The sequence below is a fragment of the Ctenopharyngodon idella genome, chromosome 15, assembly GCF_019924925.1.
Source record: "Ctenopharyngodon idella isolate HZGC_01 chromosome 15, HZGC01, whole genome shotgun sequence".
NCBI lineage: Eukaryota > Metazoa > Chordata > Actinopteri > Cypriniformes > Xenocyprididae > Ctenopharyngodon > Ctenopharyngodon idella.
Window position 1 is genome coordinate 365,205 of NC_067234.1, and position 26,583 is coordinate 391,787.

Below are 26,583 nucleotides of genomic sequence, written 5' to 3' on the forward strand. Positions count from 1 at the left end.
AGAAAAGTAAAGGCTTCGATGTATTTTTGAAGACTTATGAGGAACTGAGCGCTGCTGCCCTCTTGTGAATGTACAACGTTAGACTTTGACAAATATGTATCACTTTCACTTTATAAAAAAAAAAAAACCTTAATCTATTAAATAAAAATGTAAATTGTAAATGTGCCTATTAAAGTTTTGTTTGCGCAGCTTATTCCTCACAGTAATGCCAGAGCTTGTTGTGTTTTGTATTGACACCTACTGGTCTGGATGCTTTAAATTTTGTTTACCGCATGCTGCTACTTAATAGCGAATTTGTTTATTTTTCTTTTTGTCTGATGTGTTTCATACTACACTCATCTGAACTTTTGGATTCAGTCAACAATAATTTCCACGTTGTTTCAACGAGGTTTGTTTCATCACTGCAGCAGCCTATTCTATACTATACTGTTTGGACATTTTGTTTTTCCACTTTGTGTGTTTGATTTGCTTGTTTTGTTTAGATTGCCTATATTTAAACTGACCACTGGCTACTACAAGTGTTACATAAAGTAAAGGTATTCTTGTTATCAGGGCCCAAGCACTAAAGGTGAGTCATAGGCTGGACATCTGTCCAGTTTTAAGTCAGACCGTTGGGGTTTAAAATAGACAGGCCTACCATGTCGGCGCAGCATCCTCATTTGTCCCTTTTAAAGGGATAGTTCACCCAAAAATGAAAATTATCCCATGACGCATTTATTTGGGGCTTCCAAACATGCCCTCGTTCACTACCATTATAAAGCTTGGTAGAGCCAGGATATTTTTAAATATATCTCCGATTGTGTTTGTCTGAAAGAAGATTGTCATATACAGGATGTCTTGAGGGTGAGTAAATCATGGGCTAATTTTCATTTTGGGGTGAACTATTCCTTTAAGATCATCACTGTTTTATACCCAATAGTGAATAATTAATAAATAAATAAATTTAAAAAAAAAAAAAAATGCTATGTTTAAGTTAATATTAAGTGACGTACATCTTAGATACAATATTGTCGATATCGACTGATTTTTCTTTGTTCCGCCAACAAAAATAGTTTCAAACAGAGTCACAGCAGAAGTTATTCAGCATTTTTGAATGAATCCAGCAAGATAATGATTCAGTGACCTATTCATAGAATAAGCCTATTTGGACAAATGGGTTGAAAGCCTCAGTGACTGCATCCGAAATCGCACTCTCTTGAGTAGGTACTTATTTTGAGTAATGATATGACCGCTAAAAAAGTAGTATGACTGTGCGTAGTATGAATGTAATCAGGACATTTGCCATGCTGTCATTATCATGTGACCTACCAGCGTCAGTTACGTTGCTTCACCGCCATTCACAAATCTTCTCCCGTGGCTTCATTGGATAGTAAAGTGTCTATGCACGTTTCAGAATCTTGCTTGAAGTAGTGCAGTAGGTCATCCGAGTACTTTTTGCCTACTGTTTTATGAGTAGGCCTACTGTGAATTCGGACATACATCTTTTGTCACATACTGTTTTTCGCCTACTATATAGTAGGGAAGTGTGGGATTTCGGATGCACCCTATGACTCACTCATTATGACATTGCCGCCACCTACTGTCGGTTTTAGTTTCATAGTTTAATTCATTTTTCCCCAACATTTAAATGGGACCTATCGGGACCTATTATCTCCTATTATTGGGAGATACCAGGGTCTGTGGTTCTACCATTGGAGAAAGCATAATGGCCAACTTGGATTACACGTGCCTTGATAACCAATCATATTACAGCCTTGACGTCCTTGAATTTCTTTCAGAGTTGTGCAACAGTCAGTCACTGTTTGCGGATACCATCGAGATGAATGAGAACCGAATTCTAAAGATTAGCCGATAGGCTATCTATTCATCAATTGATGCGCTGTTTTCCCATGTTATTCAGCGTTACTGTTGAAAAACTGTTGAGATTTCAACAAAAAAAATCAATGATAATATCATTGAATCAACATTATGAAGTGATGTTGTTTCAATATTACGTTTGCACCCGCATTTAATGGTGAAACAATGGTGAACAAAAAATCAATGGTAATGACATTGAATCAACATTACTCTATGATTGATTCTACATCACTGTTGAATCAATATTGAAATGAATGAAAATAATCAATGGTAATATTGTTGAATCAGCATTACACTATGACTGATTCTACATCACTGGTGCTGAATCAATATTGAAATTAACAAAAATAATCTTTGGTAATATCAATGTCCATCAATGTTACAATGTGATGTTGATTCTAAATCACTTTAAATGTTGGGTTAGGTTGAAATATAATGAATTAAATTGTAATAAATTTTCAATAAAATTTTTTTAAAGGGATAGTTCACCCCGAAATGAAAATTCTGTCATCATTTACTCATGTTTACTCATTTACTCAAGTTGTTCCAAACCCGGATGAATTTATTTCTTGTTGAACACAAGAGAAGATATTTTAAAGAATACTGATAACCAAACAGTTGACGGAAAAAAAATAGGAAAAAAAATACTATGTCAATGGCTACCGTCAACTGATTCTTTATCAGTTGACGGATGATTCCGCCAACATTCTTTAAAAGATATTCTTTTGTGTTCAACAGAAGAAAGAAACACATATAGGTTTGGAACAACTTGGGGTTGAGTAAATGATGACAGAATTTTAATTTCAGGCTGAACTATCCATTTAAAGCTGCAGATTCACCATATGTAGACCTTAATTTCTTTAAATATCACAAAATAGTCATGTCAGTCACTTTCTCAATAAACACAAAATGTTTTTTGTGATTGTCTTTCAGTGAAAACAGGCTACGTTCCTCAAATTTAATAGTGATTCAGGAATATGAATGATTACCTGATTAAGCAGTAAGGCACAGGATAGCATCAAGTCCCAGGTCAGGTAATTATGCTGTCGACAACAACTCAATGTATAATCAATGTCAGCATTATCACGAGGGTGCTTCTCATTTTGTTTAATTGTCCATCTTCATGCTTTCACTCCTACTAAAGGAGCAATGTGCTCTGCAAGCACTGTTGGATGCAAGACATGGGCTATGTGTGAAGTGTTACAACATTTTATGTTCATGTCTCTTGCACTTCAAGAAATCTGTTAAATGATGTTAGAACTTTTTTTCAGGAAATGTAGAAAAATGGATGTATGCATAAAATGCATTTTAATGTATCTAATTACAGTCAGTCACAACACAAGTCAAAAGCAAATAACAAGCATGCAAAACAAAGGAACAGAGAAATAATAAGGTAGATGCACCATTGTTGTTACTGTGCTAGAGAAGTCATGTAAGTATGTCAGATGGTTCAACACACAAGACATCTGTATAGGATGCACCTGTGTTTTCACTCTAATGAGAAGCATCAATTAGACTGAGAGGTGCACATGCAAAACCAAAATGGGCGTTTACCAATCAGTGGCCAATTTCAAACTACATTAGATGTTTTTCAACCATTTTTCAACGGACTTGCTAAAATCATGGCCCACCCCTAAACCAAGCCCCCAGTGGATTAGAGCAAATCGGGTAAAGCGATTGAAAAGCCCATCGTGGTTTGAAAATGCCCCACTGATTGGGAAACACCCACTAGTGTTCTGCAGAGATACACGCCCGCATGATCTTGTGATCATCAACTACAAATCACTGTTAGTTCAATGTCACTGTCTCTACCCATGTGTGCTGTCGACTTTCATCAAAATTTCAATGCTGATCCAACACACTTTAAATATTGAAATTTCAATCTCAGCCAAAATGATGGTTTGGATCAAAACTCAACATTGTATCAATGTCACCATGCTATCTGGGTCATGCTCCTTACCATAACCGTGAGTTTTAACACACTACTAACGTAACTTGTAACTTTGCAGACCTTTTTCATGCTTAAACAGCAACATTACACACTAAAGAAATTTGAAAATGTAAAAAAACATAACACGACTTCTTTAAATATTGCTATATTCATGGTATCTCTTAGCTGCATTAAACAGTCTGTGACATCATACCCGCGTTACCCTCGATTTCCGGTTTTATTTTGTAGAAACCTATGTCAACTACATATGACAACGGTTCAAATTGTTGAATAAAGTCATTATTTTTGTTTTGATTTTGCGCACAAAAAGTATTCTCTTCACTTAATAACATTAAGATTGAACCACTGTAGTCACGTTGCCTATTTTACTAATGTTTTTATGACCTGGACCTCAAAAGGTGCAATGACGTTGCTGCCTGCAGTTCATATACTCTTGGATTTAATCAAAAATACGTTAATTTGTGTTCCGAAGATGAACGAAGGTCTTACGGGTGTGGAACGACATGAGGATGAGTAATAAATGACAGAATTTTAATTTTTGGGTGAACTAACCCTTTAAATCTAAAGACAATAAAAAATTGATCGCAAAAAAAAGACAACTTTTGAACTACTATACGTTTTCTGCAGATTATATTCATTTCCCATAATTACTGATGCTCTTCACAGCCATATTTTAGTAGTAGCATAGTAGTTTGACAAGGCTGGTTTTAAAAGTTTTAAAAAAGTTTGTAGTCAATCATTTTATCCCTTAAAGGTGCAATATGTAAGAATTTTGCAGTAAAATATCCAAAAACCACTAGGCCAGTGTTATATATTTTGTTCACTTGAGTCGCCTGTCAATTGCGTCATACCTGCATATATTTATAGACAGAAAACTAATTGTTGTTATATAGCTCAACATGTTTAGTCTTATTGTTTAAATCTTCTTGATTTTTTGCGAGTACCATGCTTTACCATGCCTCAGAGAAAAACACTATTGTGTGAAGTAGCTAACATAGCATAATCAGATGCAGCTTTATTTTTAGTAACAGTAATACAGAATTTTCTCCATCATACAATACGTTTTAAAATTAATTGCATGCCATCTATCAACACAAGCCATCCAGCATTTATTAATATGATATTCTAAAATCAATCTAGCTTACTACAGTGTGCAACAAATGTCTCACAGCAGCCGCCGAGCGAACGCACAGAGTAACGTTATAACATCATTTTCAACACAGTCAGATGTATCTAATATAATAAACAGAGCTGCGTTACCTCATACTCATGACTGAAAAAGCTAAGATTCAAAACACTGCTTCATGAAGCTTCGGAGCGTTATGAATCTTTTGTGTCGAATCAGCGGTTCGGAGCGCCAAAGTCACGTGATTTCAGCAGTTTGGCGGTTTGACACGCGATCCGAATCATGATTCGACACAAAAGATTTATAACGCTTTGAAGCTTAATGAAGCAGTGTTTTAAAAATTGGCCATCACTATATAAGTCGTTATTTTGTTTTTTTTGGCGCACCACTGGTCTTACGAAGGTCTTACAGGTGTGGAACGGCATGAGGGTGAGTAATAAATGACATTATTTTCATTTTTGGGTGAACTAACCCTTTAACCACTATCAATGCAATATTTAAGTAGACTATACAGAACGTAATGTTTTGCTAATATGCAAATTGTTTTCCAGTGACACATTAAGTTGAACGTATGTAGAAAGAAACACGTAATACTAGATTTGGGGCTGAGAAAATCATGATGGTATTGAGCAGACAGCAGGTAAAACTAGATGAGTGGAATGAAATATCCACTAGATGGCGTGTGTGCCCACTGAAACAAACTTGAAAGAAAAGTAAATTCATGTTGGATTTTTGCTATCTTTTCTCTCTAAATGAGTTTAGGAAAACATTTAAGAAAACCCTGAGTTATATGCTGAATAATAATAATAATAATAATAATAAACATTTTTAGGCTAATTATGAAGAACTCCAGACGGATTCTCATTTTATAATTTATAATGTATTATTATTCGCCTATCACTTTATGCATATTTGACAGAAGGACAAACATGTTTATATGAGGTCTGAGATGTTTATTAGTCTACTTGTAAGTGCAGTAGTCACAGTGCAATGGATGGATTTTTGAATTTTTCATGTTGAATGCAATATTTACAGATAATATTTTTTAATTTTTAATTTTTTGTTTTATGTCTATGATATTTAATAGACTAGCGGTGATGAGGTATTTTATCTCATGCTAAATGCTTTCAGTGTATTTATGACTGGGTAAATCATTCCAGTGTCCTAAAGGTTTAAAAAACATTTATACAGTAACGTTAGACTACATCAGTAATAGATTTTTGTATTAAAAAACAACGCCTTACAACCTCTCTGAGCCGTATTTGAGCCATTTGACAATCATGATAGTGTGAACAAGCGTGAACGCCCCCATCTCACACACACACGTGCGCGCGCTTATGGTGAAAATGGGTTTTTAGCACACCTCTGACGTCATCTGGTCAGCATATTGCCTCTAATCAGAAGGTTGAATGTTGGCTTGAAACATTAATCGCTGTTGGACATTGTTAACATCTCCATCGGCGCGTCCTCAGGGGATGGTGATTGTGTTGTCATGGTTTCAGTCATGTTGTCGCCAGGTTTGATACAGCATCTTTCTGTGTGTCTGTATCCGCAGTAAAAGCGCACTTGGGGATGGAGAAAGCGACAGCCTGAAGGAGCGCAATTACTGCACACGGGGAGAAATTCAGTATTCCTCTCTTCACTTATCGCGTTATAAAGGGACGTACCGTTTATCATGTCTGCGAAGGAAAGACTCAAAGGCAAGATGACCAAAGACAGCGTTACCTTGCTGCCCTGCTTTTATTTCGTGGAGGTAAGTGAGTCTAGTACACATTGAGAGATCTGTTTCTTATGTATTATGTGTAATTAATAAAAGAGAGTTAAGGGTTATGATAGTCTTCATTTACGCGATGGTCACGTTCGAAATCAAAGCAGTCAAGCGGATTGGAACCACAGTCAGTGTTCATTTTTCTTGACTGCTCGTTAACTTTACATATACAGTTATGGTCGTGAAAAAGGACAAAACGCATTGCACTTGTTGTCAATCACGTTATTGTTAAAGAGATATGCATGATATGTGGGGGAAATACATAGAAAAATTGTTTGCTGGCATTTGCGCATCAAATTTGTACTTGCTTCTTGATGTCTGCCATTCAAAAACACTATTTTCCTGATTGTAAGGTGCAGTATTCATTGGCATAGACAACATGGCCTTAGTAAAGTATTACTTCAAAGTCAAGGTGAAGGGAATCATCCATATTGCTTATAAAACAGGACTGGAAAAATAAATGGGGTTAGAATATGGGCAGTTATTATATGAAGGCCAATCTGACGTGGCCTAGATATTACAAACAAATGAGTGCTGATCACTGGTGTCATGGAGATAATGGTGGCAGTCTTTGATCTGCCTTGTTTATTTGTCAAGCTGCAGTACTGAATTCCCTATTTTTCTGAATATTGAAGAATATTAAACATTAATCATGTATTAAACAGCATGATCATGAACGTTTGATGTCTTTCTATTCTGCTTTAAAAGTTCATTTTCATTGGAGAATGAGGGTATAATGAACTGACTGAAAAAACTTAATGACTGACATAAGGCTTTACTCAAATATGTTGTTGATAAAGGTGTAATAATATCTTTATTGATTATTTATAGGTTATCTTTGTCATTTTGGATGAGAGAAAGATTGCATGATACATACATCCAGTGTAAATCAAGTGAAAAAAAGCTTCCGTAAACACCTAACCTGGAATAGTCTGTTTTGTCAGATCAGACAGAATCAAAGCTCATTGGCTGCACTGAAATGAATATCATGTCCCTAGGTGTGACCTGGTTGCCTTCTATAGAGTTGGCTTGCTGCAGAGACCTTGTTTCTGTCCTAAGCTGAGAATTAATTAAAAACAGTCATTTAATTTGCTTCACTTCACTAATTTTTGCTAATTAACTTCTCTGTTTCACTAATATGTTTCAGTATACTAAATAAATTAGAATATGGTTGGGAAGTTTAATTTGTCCTCCCACAATAAAAAATAAATAAATAAAAAGGGATTCTTTTGACGGTTGAAATGTGCTGACAGATCTCACTTTAGGTTGTAAGTTACCATACCAGCCTTCTACAATACATTCCCACATTCTTACAATGTTTCCACAATTGCTTACAATGATTTAAATACCAAATTGGTTCTTATTCATTTGCTCAGCCAAAGTTAGCTAGCCCTGTTAATGCTGTTTATAACAAAACACTGCTTTGTATGTGACATTAATATCAAAATATGTTTTTATTTTGGGATTTAGATACATATGTGCTGTTACCGATATCAATGGCCAATACCAATAAGCAGATTATTTTCATATATTTCCACATTATTTCCAAATATATCAGCTATTTATATGACCAAAAAATAGCTGATATTAATACTATTTTATATAAATAAATTAAAAATATAAAACACCAAAAACTAAAACAAAGTGTTTCAAGTGCTACATTTAAGTGTTAATTTAATGTTTTTAAAGATTAACATTTAAAGGTGACCTATTATGCCCCTTTTTACAAGATGTAATATAAGTCTCAGGTGTCCCCAGAATGTGTCTGTGAAGTTTCAGCTCAAAATACCCCATGGATTTTTCATTCTACCTTGTTTTAACTGCCTGGGTGGTAGAAAAAAATGTGCTGATTTGGTGTGTGTACCTTTAAATGCAAATAAGCTTTTGGTCCCCACCCCCAAGCTTTCGATTCCAATACACTGAGGCATAAATAATACAGGAGAAGCTCACACAGCAAATATAACTCTCAAAATGGATCATTACAAACTGTTTGTGATGCAGCATATCAGATCACATAGGTATGGCATGTATTTTGTGGATGTTTGCTAACAATCGATTCTGAATGAGTTTAGGTGCATCCGAAATAGCGTACTGTTTGAGTATGTACTGCATTTGAATTTAAATGTACTTTGCGTCCGTTAAAAAAGTATATTTTAACGGTTCATTCATTCTGTATAGTAAGAATGGGGGTAGTATGAATGTAATCCGGACATACTACATCCGCCCTGTTGTCATTATCACATGACCTACCGGCATCAGTTACGTTGCTTCATCTCCATAAATCCTCTCCCATGGCCTCATGGGATAGTAAAGTGTCTATCGAATGCGCACTTCAGAATCTCACCGGAAGTAGAAGGTCATCCAGGGACTTTTTGCATGCTGCTTTTCGAATAGTATGAATTCGGACATACTACTTTGTTGGCATATTGTTTTTTGCATACTATGTATATGGTAGAGAAGTATTCGATTTTAGACGCAGCTTTTGATAGCGTGCTGCACGGCTAATGTGGCTAAAGCTACACACTGTTAGAGAGACTCAATAAGAATGAAGATGCATTTATGAATTATACAGACTGCAAGCGTTTTCGGGTTAAAAATGAAAATAACGAAATGACTCTGGTCTCCTGAATACAGTAAGAAACAGTGGTACCTTTAGCCATATTTAACAGTACATTAACAATGTGCTAACGAAACACTGTCAGAAAGACAATTTGTAAACATCACGAAATATATACAAAATTGGATCATGAACAGTTGGTATCGATCCATCTTTGAGAATCAACTTCTGTGCAAATCCTGTTTTACTGACCCTCGTGTGCAAAGCAGTCTGGTGTAAAATGACTTGTACATACTGGTATATGAATTTTTCTGGACACATTCCCTTCATAAATAAAATTACACCACTGCGTCCTTAGTGGCTCAGATGCCAGGAGTTTATGGAGACTCATACTTTACTATTAATTTAATAGTAATTTTAATATAATTTACTATTATAGCCATTAACAGATCAGTGATAATGTTTACATAGCTGAGACATGAGCTCAGGCACGGTCGTACTTGAATGCTGCTGTCCTGCAGAGTTTTGCTCCGACCCAACTCACCTTCCTTCACATAGCTTTAATAATCCTGAAGACATTCAAGTGTGTTTGATCAGGGTTGTAGCTAAACTGTGCAGGACAGCTGCACTCCAGGACCAGTCTTACTGGTACACCGTTGTCGCTTACGAAAACAAAATGGCGGCGCCGTGGGTGAAAACATACAGATTCAGGTGATGGTAATATAATAAAAAGATCTCCTTCCTATGTCACAAGGGGAGCGAAATCTGAATGTCTTGTTTTTCACATGCTTGCAGAGAAAGGCTTACTAAAACAAAGTTACTGGGTTGTCTATTTTCACGTTTTCTGGTTTGGTAGTTGCACCGGGGACCTGATTATAGCACTTAAACACAAGAAATGTCACCTTTAAGTGATCATTAGATGACAGCAAAGGTAAAAATATAAAAATTGGCATGCACCATTAAATATTCAATGTATAACAATATATATCCAATATTGATATATAAAAAATCCATATCAGCCAATAACTGATAAAGTACCAATATTGTTACGTAACGTGTGTAGAAAGGCACAAGGACGAAGGAGAATACGAAGAAGGATATTTAATAACAAAAACAGGCAGGAACTCACACAGTTTAACATCAACGAGAACGGACGAAGACTGAAGGAGAACACAGGGACTAAATACAAGTATCAAACAAAGGAACTAATGAGGGAGTAAATGAACACAGGTGGAAACTAATTACATGATTAACAGACTGACAGACAGGAACTAGGTCAAACTAAGGAATACAACACAGCAGACATGTGACAGATATACTGTGCATCCCTTTATATAAAGACATGCATGTACACTTTTTAACCATTTTAGCTTTGTTCCAACAAATGTTGTTTAACAAGGAAATTGTTTTAAAATTGAATTTCAGTTGCGTTATTGTTAGAAAACATAAGTTTTGATGACTTACAAAACTTACCATTTTGTGTATTATAAGTTGAGTTTCAGTAACTTGTTTAAAATATAAATGACAAATGTTTTAAGTTTAAAATACTTTTGCAATTCACTGTTTAACATCTGTAAATATGCAGTCAAAATACAGAATTAGTAATGGTTATGGCTGGGAAGAGACAGTGACTGATAATCGATCCAGTACAGTATTATAGAGGTTATTAGTGTCTGTGCTGTAAGATGCAGCATCAGTATGAGTTTAGACCACAGGGGCTTTTTCTGCAGATGCTCTCCCCTTTTTAGATGGGGGTTGATTACAGTAATTAAACCCCCTACCCCCACCTTTGATCTTCATGCTGTCCACTCAAGTTTCGTAATTATTCAGTACGATGACACATTTCCACTTTGCATAGCACAGCGCAATATATTTCCTCTTGGGAGCTCTGCTGCTGCGAAGACATCTCCAGCTGATCCTTGTTCACTGAGATACTATGGGGCGAACCGTGTCAATGACAACAGTAATTCTAGGAAATTTAAAGACATTCCATGCATATTCACCTGAGAATAACCTTCTGCCGTAATCACACATCTTCTGTCTAACCTTAGCATGAACCCGGTATCATTAAAGAGTGAGAAAAGCCTTAAGAGATGTAACTCCAGCATAGTTTCGTCCAAACCCTCATTACATGTATCAAAGTATGAAGCTCATTTACCCACATAACGCTGACAAGTGCAAATACACAGCCAGGTTTTTAGCAGCAATGAACTCCCAATGCATTTCCTGCTTCAACACCAACAGTGTTTTCTTTTTTAGGAGATAAGAGTTGCGTGAATGAGAACAACTATTACAAAATGGGACTTAAATGGATAACAGTGGATCGAATAAGATTATTCTGTTCTCTCTGAAATCCTAAGCATGAAACAGTGGCAAAATACAGTTCAAAAGTCACATGATGAGATGCAGTTCCTCCATTGTGCTATAATTGGCTGATTACCTTGTCAATGGAATAATTACCTTCTATCACGTTCGCAACGGTTTGCAAATCAGCCTGGATGAGTCGAACAAGCAAACTGTGGGACTGTGCACCATTTAATAAATTTTGCATAATTTTCATTGTTGTTCTTTACTCATCTTGCATATTTATCATATTCCTTCTGTTTTATCTCTCCAGCTCCCGATTCTGGTGTCCTCAGTGGTCAGCTTGTACTTCTTGGAGTTGACAGACATTTTTAAGCCAGTGCGTTCAGGCTACAGCTGCAATGACCGCAGCCTCAGCATGCCTTACATTGAGCCCACAAAGGAGGTCATCCCCTTCCTCATGCTCTTCAGTCTGGCTTTTGCCGGGCCAGCAGCGACGGTAAATGCCATAGTGCCACTCTTGCTCTTATTTAGTTTAGAGGACACTCTTACTTATTCATGCAGGCTTAGTGTTTGATCTCATTTTAGAGGGGCAAGGATGAATATTAAAGTGAATATTAAGTTATCCATTTTGGATGGTATGACTCCAATTTCTGTGTAGTCACCTGAAGTTGAATGTGGCTGTGTTTTTTTGTTTGTTTTGCTGTATTTGGTTGTAAATTGTTGCTAGTTTTGCACACATTCACAGTTCAGTAAAGGCCCTATGAAATTACTTGATGCCTTTAGCTTTGTCTTAGCCATGAACAATGATTTGCTGCTTCCTAGTCATTTGCAGTTGGTATTAGGGGGAGGGATATTTTGTCCAATCAGATGCTCTCTAGAATGTGTAGTATAGGATGAGTCATCATTTTTCACTTAGATGGCTTTAAAACTAATACACAGATGTGCCAATGTAACAAAGTATTAAAAAAATTACATAATGAAAGGTAGGGTAGGCAATTTCAGAGAGGCTAGCAATAGCAAGCTAGCTTTGAAAGCATAAGATCCCTCCCTTCCTTCAGAGCGCTCTCCAAAGCCATGCCTCCTCCAAAACACATGAACGCGCACAGCTGAGTCTGCAAAGCATCATGAGAAGCTGTGTTAAATTACCTCATGTCTCAAAGCACATAATATTACAATAATAATGAACATAAACAACTTGCTCACTTGTACCACCTGACTGCTGCAGATTTATTTCGGCGTTGATAGTGTTTCCATAGAATCACATAAATCTGAGTCTGAGGACGTGTACAGCTCCGGGTTGAAAGTTACGGGTTGCTATCTTGTAATTGCGGTTACGACATGGCATGAACGCAGCATAAGCTCATTGCTTTGGTTCAGGAGGAACTGTAAAAGGTGGCTGCTGTTTATGACGCTCGTTGACAGTCTGTCTACAACCACTCGTAGCCTTATGAAACGTGCTGATGACTTGTGATGTCTGCGTGAGTAAGGTGCTGCTCAGAGGTATGCATATACTGTTCATATGTTGACAGGCAGGTAGGACAATGTATCATTGCATTTGGATCGAATGCAATGATTGGACAAACATTTTTTGGTCCTGAGACTTCCACAGAAGATATATGTACATTTTTTAATATAGACCACTTCTATTATTGATTGCTATCAGGTTGTGAAGAGAGTTTCAACCAGTATAACAAAAAGTGTTTATGAAAAACATTGCCTACCCTACCTTTTCTCAGCTTTCACCTCACCTAAATTGCTGTTAGCATTCCTATTCAAGGTCTCTCTTTCGCTCTCTCGCTCTCTCTCTCTCTCTCTCTCTCTCTCTCTCTCTCTCTCTCTCTCTCTCTCTCTCTTTATTTCTTGCTCTTTGCCTGTCTCTTTTGCATGCTGTCTTTTCCCCAAACTGTCAGTGAAGTTTTGACTACTGCCCACCCAGCGTGCATTTCGAACATCAGCTAGGCGACAAGGCTCTAAGCCTCTCCAGGCATGTTGTGAGTGTATTATCAAGACCCTGCGTGATGAACTCAGGAGTCTAATAGATTGCCCTCAATTGCATTTCACCATCTGTACATGTTGAGGTCTACAAGAGTGTCACTGCAAAGGCAACTCAATAGAAATATCTCGAATAGCTAATTATCACATTCCTTTTAAACTTTCAAAAGTTGGAAGTTTGGAAATGTTTGGAAAGTGTAGCTTTTGAGAGTCATACACACTACCATTTAAAAGTTTAGGACCAGTAAGATTTTTTTTTTAAGAAATTAATCCTTTTATTCAGCAAGGATGCATTAAAGTGACTGTAAAGTTAGGGGTGGAGGAAAAAATAGATACAGCATATTATTGCAATGTTTTGCAAGGGGATATTGTATTGATACACAATCTTTGCAGGGCCTGAATTTCGGCTCATGATTGCGAATATTGTGCATAATTTTACTATGAGCTCTCTGCTTACAATGCAGAAAATAATAATAATGGTTTGAAATCTGTTTTTCAGACTGTAATTTCACAAACAGTGCAAGTAACACAGACACACGCAGTGAGCTGTGTGTAAAGGAAGTGCGTTCTGGCATATTTCTGAACAAGGACTGCTTGTTGAAGGCTAAATAAATGTGTTAATTTGACACGCAAATGCCGTCACATTACCATCACATTACCTGATAGCTCACCTGTTACATTACTGTTACATACAGATGGTGATAATGGTTATAGTCCTTTGAAATCAAACTGTCTTACAGTGCATTATTGTGTAGGCTATTTTTAACAACGAAAATAACTCCATAGCATCATCATTGGCAAATTTATGTGAGCCTATCTTCCTAAAACAACAATATAAATATGATTCAGCACATAATTTGATTTCATAACTGAAAAAGAGTGTAAAGTATAGTTACCTTTGACTTTTACATTAGGGTGTTAGTAAGGTTGTTCTTTGTAAAACAAATACATTGAACTGAGTGTGAAAACATTGAAATTTGAAATATTTAACAACTGTAATTTCTATTAAAAAAAAAAGTCTAATATACGAGGAAGATATTGAACAAGGAAGGGATGATGGACATGAAAATGTGAAATGAACAGATTATGAACTTTATCTTATTAGATAAAAACAAATGTGGCGCAATATATGATATCGCAATACTCAGCATATTGGAAAATCTTTTAAAATCGCAATAATATTCTATTCTGGTGAATTCCACCCCTAGTAAAGACATTTATAATGTTACAAAAGATTTTAAATTCTTTTTAAAATTTATAAATCTTTGAAACTTCTTTGTAACTTTCTATTCATCAAAGAATTCTGAAAAAAAAGTATCAGGGTTTTTACAATTATATTAAGCAGCACAACTGTTTTCAACATTGATAATAATAATAAATGTTTCTTGAGCAGCAAATCATCATATTAGAATGATTTCTGAAGGATCATGTGACACTGAAGACTGGAGTAATGATGCTGAAACTTCAGCTTTGCCATCACAGGAATAAATTACATTTTAAAATATATTTAAATAGAAGTTATTTTAAATTGTAATATTTTACAATATTATGTTTTACTGTAGTTTTGATCAAATACATGCAGCCTCAGTGAGCATAAGAGACTTATGCATAAAAACATTTTAAAAATCTTACAGACCCCAAACGTTTGAATGACAGTGTAGGGTCAGTGAAAAAGAAAAAAATTTTTAAAAATCCAGAATAAAACATGTCAGTTCTTAGAAATTTGTATTCATGTTGGTTTTGAAAAACTTTTTTTTAAAATTTCAAGAAAAGTTACAGTATGTTTTACAGAAAAGTACAGTATGTGCCATCAAGTAAAAAGTAATAACATATTTTCCTTACTACTTGAATCTTAATCATTATGGCCTCTGTAAAGTTAGAAAGACTTACAACCGCATTTAAATACGAGAGTGAATCCCCAAAATTATCGCTCTGTGTGTGTACGGAACATGACTCACTCCCAAAATTGCAATGATTGACACCATGGAAACCATAGCAAAGTTCTGCCGTCTTGCACGTTTGGTATCCGCTATTTTTGACCAAAATAATATTACAGTGACCAAAGACTTATGTTCTGCTATTTTGACAAAGCCACTACAGAGGCATTGCGTCTTGCTTATGCTTGTAAGGCTACTTCACAGAGCATGTCCTCATATTATAAGTGTTTTTAGGCTTGTTGTTTGATTTTGGCTCATAAAGCGATCAAGTTTATAGAGTTAATAAAGTGGGCGGGTGCAGGTCACAATATTTTATAATTACAACAATAGTTGTTCAGTTCGGTTCTGTACACTATGCATAGAATATTGTAAATGTGGTTGTCACTCCCATAAATTACTGGATTAAGCACTAAAAGGTGAATTGACAACCAAATTTATCTGCAGTGTATACGTATATGGCCTTTTTGTATTTTACAACTATCAGGAATTAAATTATTAATTAATATAATTTCATGATGAATTGAATTTTAATGCTTTTTTTTGTTTGTTTTTTAACTAAATAGATTTGAAAGAGCTTTATGTCATTGTTCCAGCTGCTTATATATTCACAGCGGCTTTCAAAGTTTGTTATTCCACTGTCGGTCTCATCAACATCATCTTAAAAAAAATTGCCTCACTCCACCTATATTCATCAGAGAACAGATTCGTTTAATGTTTAATGACATATTTGTTTCATCAACTCCCCAGCACGTCGCTTGGGTGTTTTCATCACATTAGGTGCTCCACCATACTGGCCTAATTAATTTTGCAAGGCGGCTATGCTCTTTTAAGTGCTATCACTGTTGGTTATCCTGTGCATTATGCATTTGCCAGACACTGCAAATGAAAGGAGACTTGGGTCTGCAGTGAAGCATGAGTACAAATCTCCTAAGGGTGCTCCGATCAGGATTTTTGGGGCTGATTAACGATCACAGGAAGCACTATCAACCGATAGCGATCACCGATACCGATCATGGTGTCTAGTTGAAGCATTCTTTTTATCATGTAGTATTATTTATTTTTATTTATTTTATAGGGATGCTCCAATCAGGATTTTACAGACATTAATTCAGGGCTTGGGGGGTATTCTGCCCTTCTGTGACTCTTTTGTGGAGGATATTATTTCCTCCAAAGGTAGGAAAATATTCATTTTTCAAAAAATATATAATTGTCTCACCTAAATGTTTGATTACACAATGGATTTTTGTTCTTTTCAGTGGGGCAGTTTTGTTGCTCAATTGCTTACAACCATAGGCATAATTTGCGGGTGAGATGGGCGGACACACACACACACACACACACACTTTTAAAAACTAATTTACACCACACAATAAACTGTTTTAAGTTTTTTTTTCAGGGAGGTCTAACAGTAGTATTCAGGTAAGAAATACTACAGAAACTGAATAAGGAATCAAACCTAAAATAACTTTGGATAGTCTACACTGAATAAATTAAATACATATTAATCTTTACAATTAAAGTTACAAAAGTTATTCATTCAAGAGCACTGAGTGATTTTCTCTTTGTCTTTTGTTGTTTGATTAGACAGACAGACAGCAACAGGTATTTATAGGCTGCTATCACTTTAAGACCTGATGCACGGATCCAAAATACGGTTACACATAAGTTTTCTTTTTCAACTGTTTACTTTACGTTCACTTGTGCAGACACGATGTGAAGCCATTTGCGCATTTTGAGAGAGACAGAGAGAGTGCTGATTCACTCATGTGAATGTGAAATTACGTCTTCAAATTACTGATTTGTCAAAAGTTACTTAATAAAGATGAATTAAATGTCCCTCACCTTCAGCATTATAATTATTTTACCACCACCGGACAGAGATTAAGACGGTGCCACTGCAAGCATGTCATATATACCATCTTTATGTGTTCTCAGCATGAAATCGATTTCTGATATCGGCAAATTGAGAAATCGCCGTCATTAGAAGCGATTATCAGCCAATAGTGAATCTCCACCTCAGCACAAGTCGTGATTTTGACTTTTGCTCCACGTCTAATCACTCAACAACACTCTCTCAATGTTAATTCACCCAAATGAGGTTTGAGCCTCAATACTATATGGGTATAATGGCTGAGCCTGTGCTAGCAGGCGGCATGTGAATGTGTGTCATGCTGGTATCTCCAGCTGTTATGGTAGCGCCTGCTACACTCAAGTGCTGCACTTGACTGTAGGTGTGTAGCAAGTGTGATCCCAGGGGGGTATGATCACTTGTTCATCTCTTTCGCTCCCTATCTCGTCATTCACAGCAGATGCCCCCTTGCAGAAGCATTTAAATATAAATCTATGGGTTTCTGCTTTTCATTTACGTGGAATTAACATTTTAGTCATTGCAATAGTGGAGGCCTGGATGACTTACAAGATACCCCCCTTCCCCTCATCAGTTTGTACACTTTTGGATGAAATCCACCTCATATGGCTATAAATGAATGGATGGATGGATGAGAGTGATTACTTTAATTACAGTAATGGAGTTGATGTGTCAGTGATTCTATTAGAAATGACCCCTGGAAGCCACTAGAAAGGGGAGGGGTGGCAGTTTAACAACAGTGCTGTATGTTTGGGTAAACACAGATGACCATCTTCCCACAGATTATGATTGGGGAAGGGATCCTGTACTGCTGCTTGGCCAGAAGAAATATCGCCATCAAAACAGAGGCTAACATAAATGCCGCTGGCTGCAATTTCAACTCTTACATCCGACGGGCTGTGAGGTTTGTGGGTGGGTGTATATTTCTCTGCTCTTTGTGACTCTATAAAAAGCCATATAACTCGTATAAATATTGTTTGGAATACACTCTTGATCTTGACTCATTCTGACTGTTTTATAGTCTTGTACTATATTGAGTTTGATATTAATAATGAAAGCTCCATCTATTTTATCACAAGCTTATGAAGTGTACTTGCTACTTATGAAATCTAGTATTTAAAAGACCTCTGTGTGTGTGTGTGTGTGTGTGTGTGTGTGTGTGTATGTGTGTCTTTTGCTTCATTTTCAGGGGTCCACGTGTTTGGCCTGTGCATCACAGCACTCATCACAGATATTATCCAGCTGGCCACAGGATATCACGCCCCCTACTTCCTTACTGTGTGCAAGCCCAACTATACCAGCCTCAACACTTCCTGTGATGAAAACTCTTTCATTGTGGATGACATCTGCTCTGGGCCTGATCCAGCGGCCATCAATGCCGGCAGGTCAGAGAGTGGTATCTGTGTCATATTGTAGTTTGTCAACCCTGATGCATAATCATGCTCAACAAAGGTCTAGACAAGATATTACATTCTATTTAAAAGTCAACATGAAATGTTGTTTTCATCCCATTTTACTTCTATATTGTGATGCATTTCCAAGTTAAACAGGACATTTAACAAGGAAAAAATATATGGCAAGACTATTTTATCCATCAGGAATCATTTGGGTGATGGAAAGTGGGTGTTGTAAATGAGAATTTACAACACTGAATGTGAGTTTGTTATAGCTATTTGGCTATTGGTTAACATTATTCAATAGCCTGTGTAGTCAAGATGATGTCAGGGGAAAAGGAAGGCAGTTTTAGAGGCAGCACAAGTTACTGTTTCTATATATTTAGATTAAAGATTACAAAAATTTACTTTTTTTCTTTGTAAGAACATGCAACGAGTCACAGTTGTATCTCACAGTAAGGCTGTGAACATGTGTTTAGAAAGTAAATAGGGTCCATTATTTTAATTTATACTACAGGGCTGTTGAATGCCTGAATCTGATTGGTTGACCAATGTTCTAAGGTGTGCAATTATTTTCAGGGAAACGCACGGCTGAAGTAGTTCTAGGCAGGTCTTGACCGCATTGCAGTTCCATATCACTTCGCCAAATGATTTAAGTTATTTCAATAGGTCCTACAGTCTACAACTGCAAAATAAACAAAACCCACAACAACACTGACCAAGCAAATAAATATAGTATTTAGTGAGATGAAAGCGACAAATTATTGTCATGGTTTTTGCCACAAAATACGTTTTATTGTGTCCTGAAAGTGCATACTCTCTCGCGCTCTCTCTCTCTCATTCAAACGTACACACGTACTGTATAGTACGGACACACACACATTCACATATGCTTATTCTCTCTCTCTCTCTCTCTCTCTCTCTCAACTGCGTTAATAACTGTATCAACTGTATTAGTCTGCTATCAAGGCTCAAGCCTCCGTTACTAGTTCTGAAATGATGTTTTGGAATTAGCAACGGATGCTTGGAATGAGATGCACAAGGAATTAGTCCCACACACAAGAGTGTTTTAAGGACAAAAACCTGAAACTTGTCTTGAAATACAACATTGGAACAGTATCTTGATGTGTGGTAACCGTAGTATAAGCAGAATAATTGACTACGGGCCATTGAATTCTTAAAAAATAATACACACCCGAGGTGCATTACCATTTTCTAAGAATTCAACAGCCCGTCGTCAATTATTCCTTACTTAATCTGGTCCAACCAGGATAATCTGATTCTTAAAGTCATATTTTTTAGTTCACTCCCGCTTGAGTTCAAATTGGCACGATTCTTGTACCATTTCAAGATTTTTCCTCAAGCAACTGCAGATAAAGTACTTGTGTCATGCAATGATGCAAGACTGACCTTATGAAAAGCGGGCTCTGAAACTGGAGTGTGGGTGATTAACAATATAACCAAACAAAGATGATTAGACATATTATGGCTGACGAAATTTAATTGGTCCTACTGCGTAACAACTCTAATTACAGTAAAGGTCTGATTGGAGCATTAGATTTGTATATAATCTCTACTGTAAACAGTGTAGATAAATATGAAGGCAGCAGAATGAATGCGGCGCTGTCCTCTGGCACATGGCGTTCCTGTAAAACCCACACAGGGTTCAGTCTTGATGCTTCACTCACAACCCGGCTGCCCATTCCAGCACACCCACACACATCCATTTGCACAGCTTTGCTTTTCAATCTTCCACTCATTTTATGCACTCTCAATAGCCACAATTACATGTTGTGACGACATTTTGTATAACGTAAAAATTAGACGCAAAGAGGGTCAGTGTGGTGCATGTGTTCCTCAAAGGCACTACTGTGACATATATTGAAATGTCTCTCCAGAATATCTAGCAGACATGCATACAGACATATTTGTTGGTTTTATGAGAACATTCTTGGAAATAAAAAGCCCTGATCTTGTTTGCCACTCTATATGAATTATGGCACTATGGACGTGATCATCTGTGGCTTTCCATTCCCATCTGTCCCTTAGCATGGTACAGTACCTCAAATGTGTTCAGTGTGAAAAAGATCTAATGATCTAACAAGGCGGTCTGTCTCTCTTTACAGGAAGTCCTTCCCATCTCAGCATGCCACTCTGGCAGCCTTTGCGGCTGTGTACATCTCCGTAAGTAATCCACTTGACTCATGGCACAGTTGGCTCAAGCGAAATCTAACTGTTTGCCAAATAATCCCACTGTCCTTTCCGCTATTAAGAATTTCCTAAAACTTCAGTCAAAAGGCTGGTCTCCTTCCACAGATGTACTTTAATGCCACTCTGACTGACTCGTCCAAGCTCCTGAAGCCACTCCTGGTGTTCTCCTTCATCATCTGTGGCATTATTTGCGGCTTGACTCGCATCATTCAGTTCAAGAACCATGCCGTGGATGTGTACTGTGGCTTTCTTATCGGAGGGAGCATAGCCGTCTACCTGGTGAGTCCTGCTGTCACAGAGATGCAGAAACAAAGGCAATGCGTGGATGATAGTTCATTTCATAATCCCATGACCGATCCATATTACTCTACGAAACCTTACTCTGGAGAAGAATCATAGAAAATTAGCAAGGTGCTATAAGACAATGCTGTTTTAATAAAGGTAAAAATAGCTCACACATGCAAATCCCTTGTGGCTCCTTTTCTGCTCTCCACCCACACCCCACCCCCCACATTCCTCCCACCATTTCTTTCTTTTTCTCTCACTCTCTCTCCTTACTCTCTGCTCAATCTGCTCTGATGTCTATGTACATCCTGTGGTTTCTAACGCTGACAACAATGCCAAAACACCTTTAGGAGGAATTAGCGCAGCTGAGGCAAATCAGTACATCAGCTACTGGTTTTATTGTTTGCTTAACATAAACTACATTAATCAGGCCAAGCGATTAGTTGTGTAATGCTGTTTGATACTCTGACTGTGAAGTCACTGGTGACATAGGACCTTAGGACAACCCTGTTGAGAAAAGAAAAACAAAATCTTCTGGTCAGGCTGATCTGTTGACTGGTCCTAGAGGGGTTTGGGTACTTTACAGGTGGCCAGGCTGGGAGACCAGCTTAAAACAGCTAGAGGGTTTTTTTTCAGCAGAGAATACAACCTTTTGAACAGATTATGCAAGTATTTCTCAAAGCCTCAGTTTCATGTGCAAAAAAATAAGCATCACTATCCTGACTAACATCTTTATGGCATCTTAACTTTGATTCATGTTGAGGTAAAATTGTACCTTTTTGCACTACTTCAGGGTCTGTATGCAGTCGGGAACTTTAAACCTAGTGAAGACACATCTTTAAAGACACATGCACGTCCTCCTCTCCGGCAACCACAGCCGCCACAGCCTCCACCACAGCCTCAGCCAGTGGTGCCTCCACCTGCTATGCGGGAGCCTCTGAGACCTCTACCCAACTTGAACACAGATCCACCACGCTTACTGCCACCTAAAAGCCTGAGCATGCGGGAACGTCCCACCTCGGCACGCTCTGAAAGTATCCTGCTACGTGGTCCGTCCTACAGAGAGAACCACTCTATGTCCAGCTTGAAGAGGGCAAGCACAGAGGTGGAGTGCATTACGCCACCCAGTCCCCTCTGCAAGGAGAGCTTTGTGACATTCAGTAACACCCTGCCTCGCGTGCATTCAACCGGAATCGAAGAACCGGTGCCTCGCCGCCACGCTGCTATCCATGCCTCCATGGACTCTACACGTTCCAAGCAGCTGCTCTCACAATGGAAGACCAAGAACGAGAATCGCAAGCTGTCTCTGCAGGTGATGGAGGCTGAGGCTGGACAACTGTCTCCCCAGCGAAGCATGGAGCTCCGCTGCAGCTCTGAACCCTCAGCTGTGGGCTTGGATGGTGAGCTCCGTGGTGGACCTCCCGGACAGTACATGAAGCTTGCTGCTAGTGCTGTGCCATTAGCCAATCATAATAACTCTGGTGGTCTAGCTGGTGGAGCCAGGGTATCTATCCAGTCACGACCAGGATCCTCCCAACTGGTGCACATCCCTGAGGAGACCCAAGAGAACGTGAGCTACTCACCTCAGGAGGATGGTGGAGAGGTGAATGATGGTGGGGGAGGGGGTGGGACAGCACGGTCGAAATGGTTGAAGGTGGCAGAGAAGAGCACCGCCTGCCGGACTAACAGCCAGCCACGTATCATGCAGGTCATCGCAATGTCCAAGCAGCAAGGCATGTTGCATGGTAGTCCTAAAAGTGAGGGCAGCACAGTCAGTTGTACTGGATCCATCCGTTACAAAGCCCTGATGGATCAGGAACCTAACTCAGGCATTGTTCGAGTGGAGGCCCACCCTGAGAACAAGCCCGTGGTTAAACCACCATCCACAGATGGCAGTGGGTCCTGGAGGTGGAAACCACAGGAGCGGGTCAGCATTCGGCAGTCCCTCGAGCTCAATGACCTGAACCGGGACTCCGAAAGCTGCGAGTCACTGAAAGATGGCTACGGCTCCATAGATGGCAACCGGAGCCTACCTGACATCAGCAACCCCCATCATCCCCATTTCCACCATCACCACCACCAACAGAGTATTACCACCATCCGAGTCACACCGGTGGAAGCCAGCAGTGAAGCCACCTCGGAAACTCTCTCTACCACCTCCAGTCGAGACTCCACCCTACGCAGGAAAGGCAACATTATCCTGCTGCCTGACAGAGGACCTAGTCCTGAAAACACCAGGAATCTGCCTCACTTTTTCAAACCCTCCCCTACACCTCCCCCCATTTTGACTTTCAAAGAGTAAAAGAAACCTCTTTCTGTACCAATCCTAAGAGTTGCCTTGCTCTCTGAACTCTGAAGACTGGAGGCTCTGTTAAGGGAATGAGTAGAGCCAGTCATTCTGGATATATCTACGTTCCCTGACCATTAGACACACCTGAACTCTCCAGAACACATAAGGCAACGTCATGCATTTTCAGTCTACATTCTGTAGGTCTCGTTACAAAAAAATAAGCACAAAATATGACATTTGGGGCTGTTGGGTAAAGGTAATTGTTTGATTTGCCTTTGATTTTTCCGGATTAGTTTTGTTATTGAATCAATCCATTGTCTTATCGGAATCTGTCTGTTGTCTCATGGCAACGTGGGTGCTTTTAAAAACTTTGTAAATTTATATATATTTTCTCAATATAAATATTTGTATGTATACTGGACCACTCAATCACATGCTTAAGGAAAATAATTGTTTTCACTATGTCGCTATGAAATATTTAATACGGGCTTTCAATCAGACTCATAGCTTTTAGACAAATAGGAGAATGTTATTGTGATGTTTACAGAAGGTTTTAGAGACAGTGTTTTTAACCAAATGGATGTTTTGTTTAGTGGGCTTGTTTAACCATATGCACTGTGTGTTTTGGTGACCATGAATGAGCTATTTTCATTCAGACAGTTGAAAGCGCTCTTTGCTGGCATAGAGACAATGAATTTATAGAGACTCAGCCTTTGGCATTGCAATGCAGAGAACAATACATTCTTCAGACATTAATGTCGTATTGCCTTTGTGTAATGTACAACTTTTATTTGGTTCCACAGGCCAATGAGCACTATTTCACTCATATATATTGATTTGCAAGCCCCTGTATTTTGTACTAGTTTGCTTTGAGCACAGGTATAATTGTGTTTTATGGCCCATTGCTGTACGTTTACAGTGATGTATTGTGCATATTTTCTTGGTTGTCCCCCATTTTGCCTGGCAGGATGGGGTTATATAGCTACTGAGGTGCGTCGTTCTCTTCATTTTTAAGCGTGTGGGCATAAACAAATGACTCATACTTCACTGCACATTGCAGAGAAGCATACACAATATAAGAGCAATAGGAGGCCCCCAAAGGTACCAGTGGGAATACATTGCTTATTTTTGTAAACGTCTAAAAAACACTAATAATCATATTCATAGAGTGCCTCAAAAAGAACTGAATGCCTATTAGCTAGTGATAACTTAGCTCCATCTTGCAGTAACTGTACAAAAAGTTGCTAATGGTGCAGAATTGACAGATGTTCATTGACTTTGCTTTAAATAACTTCTGTCTGTTCCATCGAATGGTATTGGAAAACAGGCACAGTCATTGCATAATGACAAGTGCTGCATAATCTAAAGTTTTAATAAAGTACACATAATAGACTATGTTAGGATTCGTCCTGTGTGGCGTGTGTATTTCTAAACAGTTCTAAACTGTGTATTTGTATTTCTAGCTCATTGTTTACATCCTTGTTAGGATCATATTGTAATATACATAAATATTGCCAAATAAGAATGTATGTTGAACAAGGTGACAGATAGTTAATTCATGTACAGTGTCATTTATATGATGTTTTTTTTAATTGAACTTAGATTTCAATGATATATATATATATATATATATATACATATTTTAATGTGTCTGTTTTAAAAGAGTGAATCAGAACCAACACATTTTAAAGTTTTATATGTGCTTGTACAGTATAATTGTACCCCACATTATGGCTTTAACCTGTCCTTACATATGCATGGTGACTTAATGTACTGCAACTAAAGGATTTGTTTTGTTTTGCTTTTCTTTTTTAAATGATGCCTTTAATAGTGATGGCTGGTACCTTCTGCGGAATCAACCGGATAAATCTTTTTACCCCTGTAAATAGGTATTTGTAACTTTGCCAGCAAACTGTTGAGATGTAAGAGAGGTCAGTGGGTTATTATTTGAGTGTCATTGACACACTTTCTTTATTAGTGCTCTAAACCAGATACGGTAAATCAGACAAATGGCTTTTCAGTTGAACCTGTTGACAGATATTTGGAAGTTTCGCCTTGTGGGGTTTTGTTTAGCAATGTATTTTGACTGAGGATGATATGTCTTAATATATATTGAAATAAATATTTGGTATCACAGCCAAAATAACCTTTTTTTTTTTATTTCCACACTTTCAAAGTATCATAAAAGATCAAAAAGTATATCACCGCATTGTTTTTTGTGCCTTTTTGTGAAGTGGTCTGTTTCTTCCACATTTAAAGCAAAATACACCTTCTATATGTGACGGTATATAGTCTCAGCCTCAGACGGCATGCCCACAGACCACCCACAGTCCGTTCACTAACCATCTGATGCATATTGCACACAAAACTGGTAAGCACTTTCTCGATCTTGTATAAATCTAACTGGCTTGAACATTTTCCGTGAGAAAAGAGCATGTAATATTCTCAGTTTTGTTAAACTACACCGATCAGGCATAACATTATTGTGTTGGTCCCCCTTTTGCTGCCAAAACAGCCCTGACCCGTTAAGGCATGGACTCCACTAGACCCCTGAAGGTGTGCTGTGGTATCTGGCACCAAGATGTTAGCAGCAGATCCTTTAAGTCCTGTAAGTTGCAAGGTGGAATCGGACTTTGTTTAGCACATCCCACAGATGTTCGATTGGATTGAGATCTGGGGAATTTGGAGGCCAAGTCAACACCTCAAACTTGTTGTTGTGCTCCTCAAACCATTCCTGAACCATTTTTGCTTTGTGGCAGGGCGCATTATTCTGCTGAAAGAGGCCACAGCTACCAGGGAATACCGTTTCCATGAAAGAGTGTACATGGTCTGCAACAATGCTTAGGTAGGTGGTACATGTCAAAGTAACATCCACATGGATGGCAGGGCCAAAGGTTTCCTAGCAGAACATTGCCCAAAACATCACACTGCCTCCGCCGACTTGCCTTTTTCCCATGCATCCTGGTGCCATGTGTTCCCCAGGTAAGCAACTCACACACACCCGGCCATCCACGTGATGTAAAAGAACACGTGACTCATCA

At 38.1% G+C, this 26,583-nt stretch overlaps 1 protein-coding gene across 1 annotated transcript; it reads left to right on the forward strand.

The window, feature by feature from the left end:
• The first annotated feature begins 6,258 nt into the window (after positions 1-6,258).
• Positions 6,259-25,743, forward strand: LOC127496174 (phospholipid phosphatase-related protein type 4-like). Its single transcript, XM_051863860.1, has 7 exons — positions 6,259-6,687; positions 11,877-12,062; positions 18,145-18,274; positions 18,552-18,747; positions 20,883-20,940; positions 21,073-21,246; positions 22,046-25,743. The coding sequence occupies exons 1-7, from the start codon at positions 6,610-6,612 to the stop codon at positions 23,552-23,554; spliced, it is 2,331 nt and encodes a 776-aa protein (XP_051719820.1). The 5' UTR covers positions 6,259-6,609; the 3' UTR covers positions 23,555-25,743.
• Positions 25,744-26,583: the final 840 nt, after the last annotated feature.